General features: G+C 38.4%; 1 protein-coding gene and 1 long non-coding RNA gene across 5 annotated transcripts in view; one reads left to right on the top strand and one right to left on the bottom strand.

Moving 5' to 3' along the window:
• Nucleotides 1-1,117: 1,117 nt before the first annotated feature.
• On the bottom strand, nt 1,118-5,053 carry LOC111855313 (uncharacterized). Its single transcript, XR_002840854.2, has 3 exons — nt 4,880-5,053; nt 4,102-4,701; nt 1,118-1,718 (listed from the first exon to the last, which is right to left on the bottom strand). It is a non-coding gene; the product is annotated as an uncharacterized lncRNA (long non-coding RNA).
• The window catches only part of stard8 (StAR related lipid transfer domain containing 8), a 34,631-nt gene continuing 18,579 nt past the window's right edge, over nt 5,047-21,098 (top strand). The window contains exons 1-2 of one of the 4 annotated variants that reach the window (XM_023834228.2): nt 5,047-5,194; nt 6,243-6,276. In XM_023834228.2, the coding sequence (XP_023689996.1) occupies nt 5,150-5,194; nt 6,243-6,276 (79 nt within the window). In that variant the 5' untranslated portion in view covers nt 5,047-5,149. Of the gene's footprint in view, nt 5,195-6,242; nt 6,277-9,418; nt 9,743-17,171; nt 17,543-21,098 lie in introns of those variants that run through there. The other 3 variants (XM_023834227.2, XM_023834230.2, XM_023834229.2) reach the window with 3 other exon arrangements.

The following is a 21,098-nucleotide window of genomic DNA, read 5'->3' as shown; positions in this document are numbered from 1 at the left end:
AAGATGATGCAGTGTGTCTGCTCCAAGTACACACAGAACAAAACAAAAAAACTGAAGCTAAGGGAGGTTGTGGCCAATGACTCCACAGTGGGTGGGTGGGGGGTATTTCCAGATGTCCACATCTTCCTCCACCGTGCTTGTGGTGTTAAGTTCCAGGTAGTTTTCAAGAGCTTGACATGGGAGTTAGAGGTGGTACAGTCATTTGTGTAAAGTGAGTAAAGGAAGGGGGGGGGGGGCACCTAGCCTTGTGGTAGCCCTGTGCTGAGGGTCAGGGAGCGGGAGGTGTGTTACTCCAGCTTTACATACTGCCTCCTGTTCGAGAGGAAGTTGGTGATTCACAGACAGAGATTCCATACATCATTTGTATGGAAATTTAGTGTAATCCATATAATTAGGTTATTTTGTATGTTTTAGAGATGTATTTACAGTTGAAATCATCCATCCATCCATCCATTTTCTGTAACCATTTGTTCTACTGGGGGCCGCAGTGGGTCCAGAGCCGATCCCAAAGATTATAGACGCAAGGCAGGGAACAACCCAGGATGGGGCCAGGTGAATTAGATTTATTTTGTTGTGTTCTTCAAAATTTAATACATAAATTATTTTCTTTAAGATGTGCAGATTCTATTTGACACTATTACATAATGGAAAAGAAAAACATTTTGATTTAGACCAAATATTAGCTTTTGTTTCCTGGATAATTGGCCACAGGTAAAATGATTCCAGTTATTGGCTGAAGAAACTGATTATATCATCCATTATGAGTAGTTGATTGGTGAAAAAAATCAGTCACCTCTAAAAAGCAATTTTCTCATAATTATTAGCTACACAAGAATACAAGCAAATGTGTATTGTAAAGCACAAGTTCGTAGACACCTCATAATAGGGGTCCTTCAAAAACTTAGCCAAAGCTGTACGTTTTCATAGTAGATGTCTGTGGAGCATGTGACTCTCCCAAAAGCAAGAAACATTCCTGCCAATGTTAAGTGGGAGTTGGAATGGAGTGAATGTGAGCCTGATTTCAGCCTCACAAGAAAGGGTTGGTTATTCTATGTTTAATTTTCAGACCCATGCATGTCAAGGGCCCTCTAAACGTTTTGCTCAAAATGTGGCTTTTTCGATCGACTAAGCTATGTAATCAGTAGTGTACAGAACGCTAGAGTGTATGGGACTCAAAAATGTACAGATAATCATAGACATTCTGTTAAGTTTGTTTAGCACACACTTATAGCCAAAGTGACATACATTTTTTCAGAAAGAGCAGGTCAGACAATCACTGGAACAACTGGGATTTGAACCTGTGACATTCCGATCACAGGCACACCACCCCCCAAATATTACACAATGACGTTGATGTTACACTATAAATGGTCATATTTTCTGACATATATACTGTAGTGTTATAGACTCCTGACCCCCCCGTGACCCTGAACAGATAAGCGGTTACAGAAAATGGATGGATGGATGGATGGATATGTAGTGTTTGTGTGGCTCAGCTCTTTTAAAATGGACTTTCAGACTTCAATGGCACAGACGGGGAAGCCAACAATTTAAATAAAATACACATCCGGGGTAGACATTAAGGAAAACATATGCATTCCATGGTAAAACATTAAACTAGTAATTTTCTCACCAAAGTTCAGGAACCTTGCTCCTGGTTCTGAGTTCCTGGGCCATCTCGACCAGGAACTTTTGTAGTTCTTGACCACTTTCAGGAGCTGCAAATGTAAATGCAATCACATGATGCAATGGTATTACATAATGTGTTGTCACACGGCATGTCACGATGCATTATGTAATAACAAAAAAATTTTACAAATTTATAGACTACATTATAATTTTATATCACAACATTACCCTATTATAATTTTTATTGTTATCATTTTCATCATTATCATCGTTATCATTATCATCATTCAATTTGTTATTTTCTGTCGAGTTATTACATAATGCAGAATTATTACATAACGTGTTGCTACAAACCTTAATACTAAATAAGCAAGGGAGATGAAAAAAGCTTGTAGGACTAACATGACATGTAGTTTCATGCAAAACTACAACACCACCAAAAAACAAATGAGAATTAACAGGTCATTTTGTTAGGTATTGGGGTGATTAATTGCGCAGTCCAAAAATACTGGGGAAAATATTTTTATTTAAATAAAATAAGTAGACACGTAGTTTTGGGGCCATGGTATATTATTGAAACGTTTGTTGCACCCTCTGCAGTTGTATAATGGCATTTAAATTCTAGACCTCGAAAATAAGACAACCCCAGTTTTTTAGATGTATTTTTAGATATAGATATATATATATATTCACCAGTACATAGAGGGAAATGACAGTAATATCATAATACCTCGATTAACTTGTGCATATTGAACTGTCAAGGGAGTACACAATGGTTCAGTTATATGCCGTGTACTGTTCCACGGTGTCACACCCAGTGGGCCGGGACAACTGGATTAGGGAACGAGCAGTGATGTCAGAACATGGCTAGAGCTGTCAACATGCAACCTGTGTCTCTCCACTGTCCATTGTCTCTGCCACCGTCCCACCTCCGCCTACCCTGCGGGAGGGCGACAAGGTGAATGCAGACCGTGCCCTCCCAGTCTCCAGAAAACGTCTGGGGAAACTCCAGTACTTAGCAGACTGGGAGCCCCAAAGAGCAGTCATGGATTCCTGCAAAAGACATCCTTGACCTTGATCCTTTAAAATGCAGCTGGCTGTCTATTGAAATCCGCCAGTGTAAATGTCTCTGACTGTGTGTAGTTTTGTACTATTGGCACACTATGCCACCCTCACCACCCATTGCAGGTCCTTCCTGTTCTCCTTTGTGCAGCTGCTGAACCATGTCATGCAGCAGTAGGTCAGGAGGTTCTCCATTTTTGACCAGTAGAAGTTGGTCTACAGCCGATGAGGGAAGTGAGCGTGCCTCTACTTCCTTAGGAAGTAATGCTTCTCTTGGACCTTCTCCACCTGATGAGAGATGTGTGTGGTCCAGGTGAGGTCAGCTGAGATGTGCACACCAAGAAACTTAAACCTGTGTATGCAAAGGGCAGAGTGCTCTGTGTACTTTGATTCCATGAAGTCCATTATTATTTCTTAGGTTTTGCAGTATTTAAGTCCAGGTTATTGTGACAAGACTATTCTGCTAGATGCTGAAGCATCTCCCAGTAGACTGTCTCATTATTGCCCGATATCAGTCCTACTGTTGTGGTATCATCAGCAAATTTGACTATAGTGTTGTTAGCATGAATAGGGAAGCAGTCATAAGTAAAGAGGGAGTAGAAAAGAGGGCCGAGGACACACCCCTGTGGTGTATGAGTGTTCGAATGAGAGTGGATGATGTGACATCTCCCATACTGGAAGTCCAGTATCCATGTGCACAGTGTGCTGCCTAAGCCCAGAACATTTTTGGTTTGTTTCTTGGCCTAGTTGATTACCTTGTCATACACTCTTCTACGCCAATTGTGATTTCTTTTTATTCCTCATGTTCAGCTTCAAGAATAATTTCAGAATAATTGCACCTATACTATGTCAAATTAACAAGGACATGTAAAAAAAAAAAAATATATATATATATATATATAAAGTGTACAATAGTTCAAATATGTACATATGATAAAGTGCAAATATCAAACAGTTCAAACCAAGTCTGCATTGCTGGTAGCAAAAATATCTACCTTTATTCTCTACCTGTTAAAAATGTCAGTTAGAACAGTATGCAAAATAATTTGGGCTTTCTTCCTGTTATGTAAAAGAAGCACACATTTGCTTTTGCACTCTGCAGGTGTTTTGCTAAGAAGACTAGCGTGTTCGCTGTCTCAGGCTTGGTTGATGCTCTTTTGCAGGTGACAGTGCTGTCTCTTGTACTAAAAGCCCTTTCTGAAGGTGTACTGGTGGCAGGGATACAGAGATAACGCTTCGCCAGGAGCAGGGGTGCTGCTGGAGATTTTGGACCCTATGAAAGTCTGTCACACTGGGCCCCCAACCCAGACCAAATCAATTATGTTCATGTATTAATTTTTTAGGGCCCCTGTCAGTCATCCTTACCTCCCCCCCCCCCCCTCTTTAGAGCGCCCTGGCCAGGAAACTCACTTTAGGAAAGGCAGTTGTGTGGACTCTCCACGATTCAAGAGGATTGGTATCACTGTCCACAGAAGGAGTTTGGAGGTAGTTTTCGTGTTCAGCTTCGGTCAACTGTTGGTATGCAAATCCAGCTGCTGCAACAGAATGGGATTCTTGAAAAAGGTGCCCAGTGTCTTCTGTTTTTTGGATGGTGCTGGTGCTCCTCCCTCAGCTCCCGTGAAGCTCTGAAGTCCAGTAGCTGAAATGCTCTGGCTTTCAGGACATCGACTTTCTCAGGTTTCACATGGGAGGCTTTGAACCAAGGATCAAGGAGGGATGATATGCCCAGAAGGTCACGTGTCATCATTTGTCCTACATGTAGCGAATGATTATGGTTTTAATGTTGTCTTTGAAGTCTGAGTCCTCATCTTCTGGCTTCGGGACCTCCTCACTGAGCAGGTGAAGCCCAGGCTTCACATAAGACACACCGACATATGATTATACACAGTTGCACTTTAACTTGTTATATTGCACGTCCTTTTAACTTGCAGTTTGCTTATGTAAAGTCCATTCATGTTTTCATTTATTTCTTGCATTTCATTTATCTTATATATCTCTTTGTGTGAACACCTGCAGCAAGAGGAATTCGTTGTACAATTGGTATGTGGTGAACAATACAGATTCTGATTTCACTAAAGAGTAATGTCTAAACATTTTTAAGATATATTAAGAAAATATTAACAATGCCCTCCTACATTGCAAGCATTTATGTGTAAACCGAATTTCCAAAATGAATTTTCTATGATACCTTCTAGTGGAATAGTTTACTTCAGAGGAAATTCCATCAGAGCAACCAAAAGTTGAGAACTGCATTGGTATGCTGAGAGCATCCCCGACATCTGCCCCACATTCTGGCTTAGTCTTCCGCTCCACCTCCTTCCCTGTGCTCCATCCCTTTTCTCAGGCATCTGCTGGCGAGTCACTTTAGAGGGCTGCGATCACCATAGCAAAGTGGGAGATCCTTACGCGGGGAAAGCAGATCAAACACCTTTATTCCCCATGACTGGCTAGCCCAGTCATGGCCTTCTTCAGTTGCCTCTACTCATTCTTCAGAAGGGCAAAAGTAAGTAGCAGTATATTTTTATCCCAGTAAAACACAGGAGAACTTGTTGTGTTGCTAGGCATCATGTTGCCTATTTGCTGGTGAATTAAATTTCACAGCGTTAAATATGTTCCATGCAAGTTGTTGGTTATGTGGTCTGTTCATTGGGCTTGAAATTATGTGCTGTGTATTGAATATTTTGGTTCTGAAAAAAAAAAAACACATTTGCTAATTTTCAACATTTCTCTAAATGTTTCTTGTTTTTAATTCTTATCCTCCTAATGGGGCGAAATAGAAAGGCCACATAATAGGGGTCTTTATAAAGCTCATATTTTTTCATGTTAGGCGTATGTGGAACATGTGACTCCCAAGAGTAAGCACATTCCTGGCAACGTTAAGTAGGAGTAGGAATGGAGTGAATGCAAGCCTGTTCCTGGCCAGAGTACTCACAAGTAAGGGTTGGTTAGCTCACAGTTGCTGTGGCAACTGAATTTAAAAACTGCTGCTTATTTAAAATACATACATGCATAACGGGCAGTGTCTGAAATAAATAATTCCATCACTGCATCCTGTGTGTAATCAATGAACTGTACAACTGGCTGAGAGACTACTGAAATAAATGTAAACAGTAGCCCTTTTATTTATTATTAATTAGCTTCAGACTACAGAAGTGCATTATTTGAATTCAGGGAGGACTGCTACTACTCTGAGACTTTTACGTAAGTGTTTAAACATAGAAAGTGAACAAAAATAAACCTTGTGTTCATTCATATTATTTTACATTTGTTCTTATGCAGTTTCTCCCCCCTAATTTCTCATGCTTTTGTATTTAAGACAGCCCAAAAAAAGAACACTTTCCTGTCATTTCTTATCAAAAATAAATTCAAAACTTCACCAATCACGGGACAATACACATAAAGTTAATATGTACAAAATAATATAATGTAAAATAATTTTCTAGAACACATCCCCTTTCATTATATTTTTATTATAGAGAACCCAGAATTTTAACTCTAATTAAATATTTAAACATTAAAGGCATCAGAATAATTATACATTATCTTTTTAGGACCTGCCCTTGCCATGGAATCATAAAGATGCAGGTAGAGTTACATAAAAGTATTTCTATCTATCTATCTATCTATCTATCTGTCTGTCTGTGTCTGTCTGTCGGTCTGTCTATCTTCCCATTAAATCATTCAATATTTGGAAAACATGAAAAGTAAAAGGGGATGACACTACAATGGGAACAATCACGCTGTCTTCATATGCTGAATAATTATCCATCCATCCATTCAGGCCCATCGTCACAGGTGTATAAAGTTAAGCACCTAGCCATGCAGTCAGGTTTACTGACATTTGTGAAAGAATCGGTCATTCTAAAGAACTCAGTGAACCAAAGTGTGGTACTGTTATAGGATGCCATCTTTGCAGATCGTCAGCTCGTGAAATTCATTCCCTGATAGATATTCTGTGGTGAACTGTAAGTGGTATTATTGCAAAGTCAGCCACAGAGTGATAGGCTACGTAAAGCAACAGAGCAGGGTTGCTAAGTGCTGTAGCGCATAGTGCGCAAAAGTCGGCAACTCTCAATAACTGCAGAGGTCCAAACTTCCTCTGGCATTAACTCCAGCACAAAAACTGTGCCAGGAGCTTCATGGAATGGCCTTCCATGGCTGAGCAGCTGCATGCAAGCCTCACATCACCAAGTGCAGTGCCAAGCGTCAGATGGAGTGGTATAAAGCACGCTGCCACTGGAGTCTGGAGGAGGGGAGATGTGTTCTGTGGAGTGACCAATCACGCTTCTCTATTTGGTGGTATGATTGACGAGTCTGGGTTTGGCGGATAGGAGAATGTTACCTGCCTGACTGCACTGTGCCAAACGTAAAGTTTGGTGGAGGAGGGATAATGGTGTGGGATTGTTTTTCAGAATTGTGTGGAAAGCCTCCCCAGAAGAGCGGCAGCTGTTACAGCTGCAAAGGGGGGACCAACTCCATATTGATGCCTATGGATTTAGAATGGGATGTCATTAAAGTGTGTGTAGATGTAATGGCCAGGTGTCCCAATGCTATTGTCCACCCATCCATTTTCCAAACCACTTATCCTTTTTGGGTCATAGGGGTCTAGAGCCTATGGGCATGAGGTGGGGAACGACCCAGGATGGGGGGCCAGTCCATCGCAGGGCACACTCACACCTATGGGCAATTTAGTAACTCCAATTAGCCTCAGCGTGTCTTTGGACTGTGGGGGTAACCTGGAGTACCCAGAGGAAACCCCATGACGACATGGGGAGAACATGCAAAAGTCCACACACATAGAACCCAGGTGGAGACTCGAACCCGGGTCCCAGAGGTATGAGACAACAGTGCTAACCACTGCACCACCATGCCACCCCTGCTGTTCTCCATATAGTGTATATTTGTTTGTCATGCCCACTTTAGGCTAAGTATCTGTCCGGTTTCCAATCCACATTCCATGACTATTAAGTCTGTCTGTAGCTCTGCAACTTGGTAAATTATCATGTTCTAAATGCACCTGGTTTTCAGTTGCCTCCTTGTGAAGCATTGAGTGGTCTGCTATACTGAGCAGTTGGTCTGGGGTGGCATGGTAGTGCACTGGGTAGCATGGCTCCATGGCTTCCAGTTTTGTCGTGGGGTTTCCTCCAAGTACTTCAGTTTCCCCCCACAGTTCACATTTCAAAAACATGCTGAGGCTAATTGGAGGTACCAAATTGCCCATAGCTGTGACTGGTGTGTGAGTGTGTCCTGTGGTAGAATGCTACCCTTCACCCATAGGCTCCATCCATCCACAGCCCTGAATAGGACAAGCGGTTACAGAAAATGGATGGATGGATGTTTTGTGGTTTCTGTGTATGACTCTTGCCTGCCTTACCTGTTCTCCTGGTTCTTCTTCTTGTGATTTGAATTTGGTTATTTGCGCTGTACTATGCGTATTGACATTGTGACTTTGTGCCTATGTTGGGACTCTATATTTGCATTAGAACCTTGATTCATTTGCATTCCTTTCCATTTACTATCTTTTCGACCCTTTGCCTGTTCAAATCCTCTCCTCTCATTCCTTTAACCCCCTGGGGTCTGAGGCCTTTCAGCCACTTTCGGTGTAGTCTGACATGCCTTGACATTTCAAAATATTTCACCTATCTAAAAAACATTTATCCCAAAGTGTTACATGTGCTTTTATTCAGCACAAACTCAGCACCAATAATCTGAGACCACATAGAATGTTATTATTCTATTTTTTGTTAAAATCAACTTTAAACATATACTTTTCAAAAACCTTTTTTTCAGACATGCTGAACATCACCTTCCCAACCTGCCAACCACCAGTGTTACAATTAGGATAAAAAGTTCATTAACCAACCTTACAGTTTGCCCTTTGTTTTTATGAAGGATAAAGGAACTGTGAGGTAGACAAAAGGAAAGCCTATATTTGAATGGGAGCATTCACACAGAAGCATAACATCCATCCATCCATCCATCCATACACTGGTCACTGTCTAAGTTTTTGTAGTAGTTTACTCATTTGTCACTTATGCTTATTTAGAATAATCTTAGTTGTGCGTGCACATTTCAGGTGATGTAATGCAGTAATGTCACCTGGCTAAGCCAATTTCTAATTAGAATTCACGATGCAATTTGACTGATTGAACATCAAAGTTAATCATAAAATAAGCATTATTGTCAGTGGTGATTTTAGGGACTCTGTAGGCCCTTGGAAAAAAAATTCATGGGGCCCTACAACTCACCCTCCCCCAAAATGGTAACATTTATTACCATTATTATTAGTCTAAATGAATAATATCAACAAAGAGAATTTAATAAACACATCTATTCACTTTTGTGAAAAACTGAATACACAAATAATGCAGATTTGTTGGATCAATGTGCTGCGTAATCAGCTGCCCTTGGGGGGCCCCTCCAACTCGGAGCCCCACATATTTGCCTGCCTTGGCTGCCCCTGTCACTACGCCTTTAGCTATTGTTTTGCTAGAACCTTGTAATACACTGGTTTGACCTGTTACTTGACATCAAATCCAGATTCAACTGTAATCCAATATCTCCGATAATCGAAGTAGTTTTCTATAAGAAAATCTTGAATTGAACATTTCTTCATAAAATAAAATAAGTATATAATAAATATTTTTGTTGTGTTTTCGAACACAGAAAAAAGGAACTTCGTTTCCCAAAATTCATTGCAGTGCTGACTTTTTTCATCATTGAGATTGCAGTGCCAATAAGGAAGCGTCAAACCGTAAGTTTTAAGTGAATGAGGAAGAAATATTGAGAGAAAATGGGTTACATGTATGGAATATCGAGATCTAAGAGAAGGACTGTCAACGTAAAAATTTACTGACTATAACCATAAAATTGATAAGACAATTACTTTTGAATCAGCCGCAAAAGGAGAATTTGCTAAAGTACTTTTGGAGCATGGATCGCAAAGCATGGGGAGGCATTAGGCGAAGATCCCTGACTCTGAATATTAAAGAATCAACCGTTAAAGCGTTCAATACGTTGAGGATTAAAGCGAAACAGAAAACCGTAAGAGGTAAGGAGTCCAGAATTTAACTTATTTATTTTTTCTTCGATCACATAATCATACTGAAGTTAATTATAGTGTCCGCTATCCCGCGGCAAACTCAAGTCATTGCCGCTGGGTCATTACTATTATTAGACTACTATTGATATGCTGCTAAGAGTCTTTTTTTGCCTGCGTTTGTTTAAATTAAGACTCATTATATAATTTTTTCACGGGGGGAAAAGTACTGTATGGTATAAAATTAATAAGTGCCAGATAAAAAAGAAGCTAGTTGCTTGAAATTTCGGGACACATTTTAATATCAGTTACTGTCAGAATTAAATGTAAAAGATCGTTTCGATCTTGATTTTAATAATAATATACTTTTTGGTGAAGCTGTCTCTTTCATAAACGGCACTAATATTAAATAAAAGTCTTTTCCCAATAATATCTGCTTAACTAAAACGTTCAGTATGTTAGGGAAATGTTTGGGTGTTTTTTTTTTTATTTTATTTTAGTATTTTGTTTGAATAATTGTAATGTAAGGACTTTTTAAAATACTTAAACCGAATTTGTGTAATGTATAATACATACTGTATGGGACTTGACACAGAGAGGTCATTCACCAGACAGTGGTGAATCAGGCAAGCATGTTGCACACTGACTTACTTGTTTTTGCAGCGTCTTATTCACATTCAATGCCTGCTTGTCATTCCCCAGTAATTTCTTATAACTATTAATATCTAGGGATGTGTAGCATGGCTGAATAAGGCCTATTGATAATAGGCAATGCAAACAAGGTGATTAATGCACAAGTTCATAACAGTGTGGGCAGCAGCCTTTACAATTATGTGAGCATTCGTTTGTCCGTTTTGCCGTGAATTTGACAAAATTATTAATGAAACATTCTCTTGCTGGTGAGATTACACTTGGAAAATGTATTTGGTTAATAGACCATGCTCAACTTATTGCCACAGCTACAGCAGTTCATTTCTTATCTGAGAAATGTGACACTGAGCATCTTATCTGTATTGCTGCTTATGAAAATTAGATCATTTATCTTTAAAAACCTTGAATATTTTATTTTTTTCTTCTTTTCACACCACCAATTGGCTATGCTCCTTTGGCTTAGCTCATTAGCGCTTTATTTCATGCTTTCCTTATCATAATCTTGAAACCTTTAACCTCAACCTTTTTAAAAACCTTAAACCTCATTCAGGAGAAATTCATAAGAAATATATTAATTTTAAAGACACTAAGCAGTATGCAGTATACTCACAGTATACTCCTTAAACGCAAATATCCTATATCCAGGGGCAAATAATTTTATTGTAACTGTGCAGCTCTGTTATATTAGTACAATTAAGTTAAGTGTATCATTATTATTATTATTATCATAAAAGGTTATAAATAATAGGTTAATCCCAGCATCATTTATGTGACATTTAGACTCATATTAGCAAACAAAATGTCTCAGAGCATGGAAAGGCTTGGTGTCAGTGAGTCGTTTTGCATATTCATGTAACCCCTTGCGTCGAGTATATTCAAATCCTCCTGCAAACATTCACTGCAGCATTGTTGGAAAAACTGTAGCAAAAACTGAAAAACTGTTGGAAAAACTGTAGCGATTGTCTTTTATTTGATTAGCTGGGCCTCACTTAGTTAGTTCACTTGTTCTGTTTATTGCTTTGGCCTCTGCCACTCCTAAAGTTCACCCTGCTGTTTCATATTTATCTCACTATATCAAAATATACTCAGAATATACCCGATCTCTACTATAACTATACTGTCATTTGTTTCTTTTTCCGTCCCCGTCTCCTTTCTCCCTCCCTGTTCCTGGTTGTTGTCCCTGCTAACATCTCCACTCTATAGACTGGGACGTAACAGCTGGATCTTTTGAAGTTGTTATTTGTACAATAAGATTAACTTGATTAAATTTGCCGTATATGCAAGTTTCTGTCATATTGTAGACCATGTGTATTCAGGCAGTATTCAGTGTCTTAAGAAGGCAGACATGCCTAGATTGGTTCTGTCTTTCACTGTTAATGATGGAAATTTCTGCTGGAAAATTAAACATCGGAAAAGCAGTTTCCCTGTGGAGTTGTAATCAGTCTTCACTGTGGGATCAGAAACGATGTAGCTAGTGGAGTCGTCAATTCTTTTATAATGCTAGATTACAGTAATGACATCATAATTGTAATGGAAGACCTTGACAACACCCTTAACTACGGAATGTTTCCCTGCTGCTTACCTTGGAACCCAGTGCGAGCACTTTTTTGCGCAGATGTGCAAAAAATTGTCTTTCAGCCGTCCTGCCATAACCAATGAGCCATCAAGTACCATCCTAGGAAATGCAAGGCACAGGGCAAGGGTGACTCTGGATGGGAAGCCAGCTCGTCATGAGGCAAACAGTCACAGTCACTATAAAACGCCAGGTCTCACACCACATGGTTGTGTGAGAGGAAACCCGCTTAGACTCATGCAGTACTTTCACTGACATTAAATTAGGTTTTTCACGACTGTAATGTATATTGCTAACTATGTAGCGATATATAGATGTATAGAATTACTCTGTGGAATTTGAAAATACTGTTTTGTGCTTCATTGTTTTTGCAGATAGATAGATGCCCTAAAAAGAGAAACACTGGACTTTTTAAATTGCATCTCTCACAGAATTACTGTATGTTGTGGGGCAAAAGTCTTTTATTCAGTGTAGATGTGATTGTATTATAGTTCAACCTGAAAGAAGGACTCAATTGGTTATGCTGGCTTTAAAGCCATACTTCTTTAGTCAATGCCATTATATGATTGTGCCTGTCCAGAGCATCCCCATGAACACCGGAGTACCGCGCTCTACTTTAAAGTCGTAAATCATCTAATTGTTTTCGCACATGAACATCAAACATGTATCATATGTAACTTAAGTACTTTTTTTACATTAAACAGAAAACAAAAAAGCAGATTATTCAACTGTTGGTATAACTGACCTTTCTCTTACACTGTGAATTTGTTTACACATGTGCGTGCACATGCGCACACACACACGGACACACATACATAGATATATATATGGTGAATGAATTGGGAGTTCTCAATTGTTCTCTTGACCCTTCCTTTTTGGCAGAGATCTTTGGAACCTTATTGACATGTGGAGCGAAACAATACACTGAGGAAGTAGAGTTCAGGGTAGCTCTTCCTGGACTGCATACCTCACAGCAAACATGCAGACATCTGGATTGAGGGGAAATCCCATTGGCTTTCATTTTGAAAAGGATAAGAAAAGAGGTGGGGCACAAGGCACAAGGCAAAGCCTAGTGTTATACTGTCTGTTCAGTAAAAATATATTATCAGCCATTCAAAGACACAAACATTATTTATTTATTTATTGATACTTAAGAAAGCATAGAATTTAGTTATTCTAATAGATTCATCAGAACACGGATAGATTAGGATAGATTGAGGAACATAGTAGTTCACATATGAATACTAACAAAATTAAAACTGGTAACGCTTCAGAGTAATTCTGTTTGGTGTATCACCATTGAATTTTCCTCTGTCATAGACGTTTAAACTTATGTTTGAAAGCCAGGACTTACATTAAGTATCGTAGTAGTTTTTTTAAATTGGCTTGAGGCTGATGTATATCTTAAATCATTTTGTACACCTACCAAATACACTGTTCCTCTCATGTTATAAGCTGGGGATAACATTTTATTGGAAGCTGTCATCTATAATGCACTATAGATACCTTCATAATGTATTAGAATGGTCAACTGGCATAAGAATTAAGGATGCTTTGTACTGCACTATGAAGGTATCTAGATGCATTGTAGATGAGTTTCATAAAGCAATCATAATGCACAACAAAACATAGTATTAATGTGTTATGCCTTTTTATAAATATTTATAGCCTTGTTTATAATACTTTATAAATGTGTTGTAATGTGTTATGAATGTGTTCATAGATTCCTGTAGACATGGCGTTCATAGAAAGTGTTACCACAGTAAGATCTAATGTTAACCCTTTAAAACGGAGATTGACTATTGAACACGCCAACCTCATTGAAATGAATGGCTGAAATTACAAATCACATGTTGATTGCATAATGTAATGGTTGTGTAGCACGACAAGGAAAATATTAGATCTATACTCCAACCACTTCTCCAGTGCAGGCACATGGTGAGCTCAGAGCCTAAAGAAGGGAAGCAGCTTACATGGGATGTCAGGCTGTCGCAGGGAACATAAAATCACACTATCACCACATGTTGTTGGGTCTCAGGGGGAAGGTATATATGTTGCAACCTGGTACAACACAAGGAGAACATGCAAGCAAACAAACAAAATGTAGGTGGAATACAAATGATCTCTGTATGTGACAACAGTGCTGGCCTAAGACCCATTTCATAATAGAGACACTTCTCTGCTTTGTCTCCCCTGTATAAATTAGTACAGTATATATATATAGAGAAATACGTGCCAACTGTCACTTTCATTATCAGTAAGGGAAGTTTGTGAGTTTGTACTTTAATGAGCTGCGTGTTTTTGACACAGTAACAGCACACGTGAAACCCAGCACCCATTACACAAGGCCTGGAAACTCCTGACAGAATGCTTCTTAAACTCTTTACGTAACTTCCTATAATCGCACCATTTACTTATGGGAAATATGTTATTTTTTTTTCACTTTTAGCACAAAAAGTTGAGATATAAAGATCTCAGTTTATTTATGAATGGGAACTGGGTTTATCTGTAATAGAAATCAGTGTCGTTATCAGCTTCACCTATTCTAACTTTTTCTGAAGCCAATCATACTTTAAAGAAAGATGTTTTATAATTTTAGTTTTAGTAGTTTAGTAGTTACCTCTGATGAATTTGTTTACAACACAACATACTCTTTGGTTTCTTTCACTCGACAGATGCCTCCCCTGGAGGTTCATATCATTGATCAAGTGGTTGTTTCCTTTACCTCCAAGATCAGTTGCATGAAACCATGAATAAATACCTATTTTTGGAGAATATTTAGTCGAATCAAACTTTTAGAAACTAGCAGTGACTTTTAAACATCTGTTACACTGGTTCATATTGCAGAAAACGTCTTTTTTACTTTCTTCGTTTTACTTTGGGTATCAAATCTGCACCGTATTGTGGAGTGAAAAACAAAGAAATAGCTCATATCTTATAAATAGCTTAGAGCTGTATTTGTTTGCTTTTTGGCATTTTCATTTATAAGTGTGCAGTGATTATATACTGTAGGTATTTGGGATTGACGTTAAATATATGTCTAGGCTTATTTTAGACCTGATTAGTACACGCAGTCCCGCAAATATGTATAGCATCTGTTGCGTCTGTTGTGCAGGTGCCTAATGCAGCAAGCATCCAACAAGTAACAAAATTAAGAAATACATTTACAAGTGCTTTAAAGTATACGAGTAACGTAAGTATCATTTGATAGTATGTAAACAGGGCAGTATGGGGATTCAGTGGGTAGCTATGTTGATAAACACCATTGGGGTTTGGAATTTGAATTTTCTCATTGTGTAAAGTTTACATTCCCCCCCCCAAAATAAATAAATAAATAAATAAGAATTGCCAAGGTTATTTTTCCTTTAGTCCAAAGGCATGCTGTTAGGTTAAGTGATGTCTCTAAATTGCCCATGATATATGATTGTGTCTGCTTGTGGACATGTGCCCAATATGGATTGGCATGCCCCCCCAGGGTATACGCCCCAGCTTCGTGTCCTGTGCGGACTGGGATAGGCTCCAGGACCCCCATAACCCTGAGCAGAGAAAGTGATTGGAAGATGGATGGATGGATGGATGGGCGGATGGGTGGATGGACGGATGAATGAAACATTCTGAAGTTGTTAGAAGTAGACATTTCCATGCTGCGTGATATAAAAGATATGGCTGTATTAGAGTACATTTATAAATTAAGAGTCACGCACAAATGTAAAATGCTACAATCATAGAATACTTATAAGCATAAAACATGCATGGATTGGTGTCGCATAAACTGTGTGAGATTGTGCACTGTAATGAACCAGCTTCCCAACCAGAGTATGGGCTCTATGCTGATTACATCCCTGTACAGGATTCAGAGACTAACATTAACTTTCACTCCAAACACTGAGACCTCTCATCCAGTGAAAACTGCTTCATTATTAATGAAGATTGTGCATCATTGCATCTGTACAACTGCAAGGAATCCATGTCAATGCAAAGCGTGCATCATTCCTTGATAATTTCACAGTCATTGTGCATGGCCTTGAGAGATAAACATTAAAATTGTCAATATAAGTTTAAAACCTCATTTATGACATTGGTGATGTGCTTAAGGTGTGAAGCTGTGGGAAGTGCAGAAGGTTTACTTATCTGTTTGCATAATGATCTGTCTGCCTTCTGTCTGTGTCTGCTGCTTAAGTATGGGAAGCTGTTTCAAGATGCTATCAGTCATACTTCAACGCTTATATAATTTTTTGGAAAAAGACAAAAAAAAAAAAAAAAACAAGCCAACAAATCTCAGTTCAGGTGTAACTGTAAGATCTGTCAAAAGATGGAAAGATACATGGCCTATTCCAAAAGTTACAGACAACCTTTTTACACTGGAGTTTTATTTCCCTGGAATGGAATAAGATAGCACTCCTTTCAAGTGACACACCTTTTCCTGTCTGTTCGTCTAGCGCATCCAGGAGAAATTCCCAAAAGGGCCTCAGTTCATCCTCAAACTATACGCATAGAAAGGAAGGAAATGTCTGTCATGGATAATAGTTTGTGATGAGGGAAAATTTGCGATTTCGTCTGTGCATTTGTTATGACAGTGCAGCCAAAAAGGGAAGTGACTGCACTGTAAAGTTGGGTTGAGGATGTGGGGTGCAGGTTTATTCTCCTCCTGTATCACAAGTTGCCGTGATATCTATTTTGTTAACCTTATGTATGAACTTTCCTTTAAATCTTACTCCAAAGCAAAAATGACAGTCAGAAAATACTAGAAGTGCCTGTTTAAAACCCACTTTTTCTACTTTGATTATTAAGGAGGGTTCACATCTTTTTTCTTGGAATAAAGAATCTAGTTCCAGTTTGTGGACTTTCGGAGATTCAGCAATTCCTAATGCTGAAATGAATATATGTTTGTGCGGACTCTGTTCTTCCATGGAGTCCTCATTCTTCTAGGAAGGGCCGTTCTTGTATATAACCCACAAAAGGAGGAACTGCAAATGGATGATGAGATAGAAACCCAAAATGAAACCAAAGCACATTTTGAAATTCATTTTCATTAACGGCGTGATCGCCCATTTCAAATGAGGTCTGTTTTATGGTTGTTTAAAAAAAAAAAAAACACTGGCTAAACAATGGAAAACATATTTTTTTCTGAAATATTGATTTTAAATTAGCATAAGATATTGTTTTTTATTGTTATGCTATGTTGCTTGGCTCTCTAGTTTGAGTAAACACACCCCTTTCTTGGGTATGTAAGCAGTTCAGCCTCATTGGAGGGGATGAGGGGGTCATTTAGGAGGGACATTTGTTCATAAGGAACCAGAGGGTTTCCTGTATGAAGGCCAAGAAGGGCAAAAGCTACAAGGAAGGTACAGTTTTTTGTTGGACTAAAAAATAGACTGAAATCCTTTACTGGCAGACTTGCTCCCAAATGAGGGTTTTTCTCTGGTCGTCCTTGGAAATATTCCTTTTGGATTTATTTGTGACACTTTAGGGCTTTTACGGATATATATGGAATCTGAAGTTTTGAACTTCTTATTTTGGTCTGGGCTCCCATGCCTTGTTTTCAATGACCAGTAATAAAACGGCTAAAATTCTGCTTCACAGAAATGGTAAGTCAGGCTTGTTACTGAATTAATATAATATTTCTTTTTTTTTTGTCATAATTGGCTGTTTATTATATTTGGTGTTGCAAAACAGAATTAGTTTTAACATTTCTCGTAAATAATTTTGAGAAAATGCTGTGGATTTAAAACATTACATAGTAATTAGATTACAATTACAATTTAACAACAAAGTGCAATTATGCCAAACATACTTTGTATGTTTTTTAAAGCGTTTCTTTCCTGTTTTTATGAATAAATGTAATGGTTAATTTAATTAGGATTTGCACATTTTCATTAGCCTTCTCATTAGGCTCTACAAACTAACCTTAATGTTATGGTGTCTCTTTCCTGCTAGTTAAATTTTTTTGTACAAAGACACATTTTCAGCTAATGCAACATGAAATTGTTGTTCAGTTCTCGATATATGTATGATAGAGACTACTCTCACTGGTGTTAGATGATAATATCTGCTACTAACATACTCTTCAGAATTTACTGAAAGTATATGCAATCCTTTCTTCGGTTTTATGCAGCAGTTTAACAGCTTTTCTTCTCTTTGGTGTGGCTGGCTTCCGTCACATTGTTCTGATCAATATTGAAGCCATCTCTAGAAATTGGGAGCGTTCAACCAATTTCCCAGTGTTGCCACACATGTTTAACTTGGAAAGAATGTTAATTATATAATAATTTACAGTAGATCAGCAGTACTGTGCATTTTGAACTTCTGGTCATCAATGGTTTACATTGTAACCGTGCCAGATTCCCAATGGGAAGTCGGTGAGAAACAATGGGACCCCATACATCTAGCACAAACAATACCCATTATTCAGGGGGGTGGGGGGTGGGGGGCGATCAGAGGCCTGCTCTCAGACAGACACGTTTCCTCCCCTCTCTGTAGACTTGTGTAGTATTACCAGTATCTGTGATGATTAGATGCTGTTCTTTTTATCCCGTGTTCAACAGTTGGGGTTGTACAATGCAAACCTGGGTAGAGGAAGGGCTGAGAACATTTGGACTGGCTGGATCACTATGTGTGTTGTTCTGTGGAAGTGGCTCCATATGTTTCGACTTGGCAGTGGAGTGAAACTGTTTTGCATGTTTTTGAATCTAATATAAATGTTGCAAGTTATATGAACCAGATTACACTGAAACGTGAACTAGATTGTTGTGGAGGTTTTTCCATATTGTTTCTGTATAGAAGGAAAAAGACGAGGATATAGGAGTCTAAACACAGCCTACCTGTAAATGCATACAGATTTATCGTTAATTATGTTTCCATCTGTTGTCTGTGTTATAAGGGATCCATCAAAAGCCTAGGAAGAGAAATACGATGAACATCAGTGCCAAGTTAAGCGATAATCATAGAATGTAGTAACAAGACGTGCAGAACCATTCAGAAACATTGTCTTGTAAGGATGTATCTTTAGATCAACAAGCGTTCCCACTCCAAGCGACTTTCACGTGAACTATTAGTAGCCCCCCCCCCAACTTTAACTGTGTTGACAGACCATCTGCTCCTCAGCTGTGGAGTTCAAACAGCACCTCCCTCCCTGCCCTTCCCCCAAACACACTGGCACATTTTCATTCAGACAAAACAGTGGTAAAGCATGCAGGCCATGGGGGTAACTCCCCTGGCATGGTCGGGAAATGGGGGGGGGGGGGGGGGGAGAAGCTGATCTTGCTTTCTAGGTCAAATATGTTGTATATAGTTTGAAATACTGATGAAAAAACAAATACAGTGAAGAGGCACTCAGGTCAAAATAGTCATATCATGCAATAATAATGCAGATTATTATTATTATTATTATTATTATTATTATTTAGAAAGAGGAGGGGAGGAGTTTTGAGTCTGAGAACAGAGAAAACAAATGTTAAAATTATGTCAACAGTTTTTCTAAAACAGTTTAAAACATGGATTCACATCAGGCTTTTTTTGAATGGGAAGCTGAATTATATTTAAATATAAATGACATAGTATTGGAGAAATAGTACTCAAATCATGAAATATTTAGTTTTTTAATAGACCTCCATTACATAGATTTTTCTGATTTCATTTTGGCTCAGTGTATGTTTATTTTTAACAGCATTTTATTACTTTCGACAGTTTGAAACACCCTGACACTGCACAGGTTTTCAAAAACTCATGAAACTAATTTTACTTCCCTTTTCCTAAATTATGTCTGTCACATGTTATTTATTTGTAGCGTTTCATAAAACCATATATCAGTGAACCTGGAACGAAAACTTTTTCTTCCTCTTCACGGTCTCACAGGAAGCTGTAAGGGGGCGTGGTGAGAGGTTACAATGGTCCAGACTGAATCTTTTTCCTGGTTGCACTGCTTTGAACAGTAGACATGGCAAATCTGTTCTTCTATTATCCTTCTTATAATTCTGGTGGACAAAACTGGCCATGGGACGGAAGCACACAACTGCCAGTGCACTGTATTAAATAGGCAGTGTTTCTTTTTTAACTGTATACGAATCATTAAGAGTCTTATTCACACTGGGAATGAAAGTGCTGTGGTTGTTATTGCTTGCCAGATGTCATGTTACTTGACCTTACATTTTCTCTTCTATGTTCTGTATTGCTGCAGAGAGAACATTAATAACACACATTATATGACAACAACAAGCATTATAATCATACAATCATGTAATGTTTGTTATGAATGTATATTACAGATGTTAAGGTGTGTCAGGATGTTAAGGTATTATTCTTACATGCTGCTTTTGAATGTTCTAGGAATGCATTGTGAGGGTACAGTTATGTCTTACCAGCATTATTTTAACATTTTTATTTATTTATTTAATACAGTACTCACATGCCTTAGTATTTGTGTAGTTTATTATAACATTAAAGAACAAAACAGTTGTTTCTATGTGTGTGCCAAAATAGACCAAACAAAAATTGTACTTGTCCATAGATTGTTTGGATATTTAATATATGCTCAATAAATCCCCTGCTAAACCATACTCGATTTCTAAGGAAAGGTGATATCTATGCAGTGCATATATTGCATTAAGGGCATTAGTCAGGCTTGGCCATATGGGGAAAAAGGTGCCTTTCATGCAGACATTTTGTGCTAAATTGATTATTTAAGCTTAAAACAGAGAATGATTTTACTCATGAATCAATAGAATTGAAGTTGTCACATAAACAAGCAAAGAAGAACTAGTCTTCCAGAAGTTACTTTCACTAAAGGGTGATTATGTGACTAAACCAGAGTAAGCAACTAGTGAATTAGATGTAGGTTTGTCCTCTGCACAGCATTTTTAGTCTGGATTTACCATTTATTTTTCATATTTAACATGTACCATTGACGTTGTTGTATTTTTGTTTTTTCCCTACTTCTCACAAGATTCAGAAAGTATTAAAACGCACGAAGTCATACACAAGTGGCCTTAATTATTGTTCCATCCTTCCCAGGATTTTCTGGGTTGTAGAACGACACAGTGGTGGCGTGGAGTCTGACTTTAATAGGCAGGGGAGGCGTGGGAACACATGGCTTTTTCAGGAGAGCTTGGCCTTTATGGTGCTCTGAGACTACGGGGGTTGTGGAAT

This window comes from Paramormyrops kingsleyae, chromosome 18, assembly GCF_048594095.1.
Source record: "Paramormyrops kingsleyae isolate MSU_618 chromosome 18, PKINGS_0.4, whole genome shotgun sequence".
NCBI classification, from domain to species: Eukaryota; Metazoa; Chordata; class Actinopteri; order Osteoglossiformes; family Mormyridae; genus Paramormyrops; species Paramormyrops kingsleyae.
The sequence above is the reverse complement of the archived record's forward strand: the minus strand, read 5'-3'. Positions and strand labels throughout refer to the sequence as shown.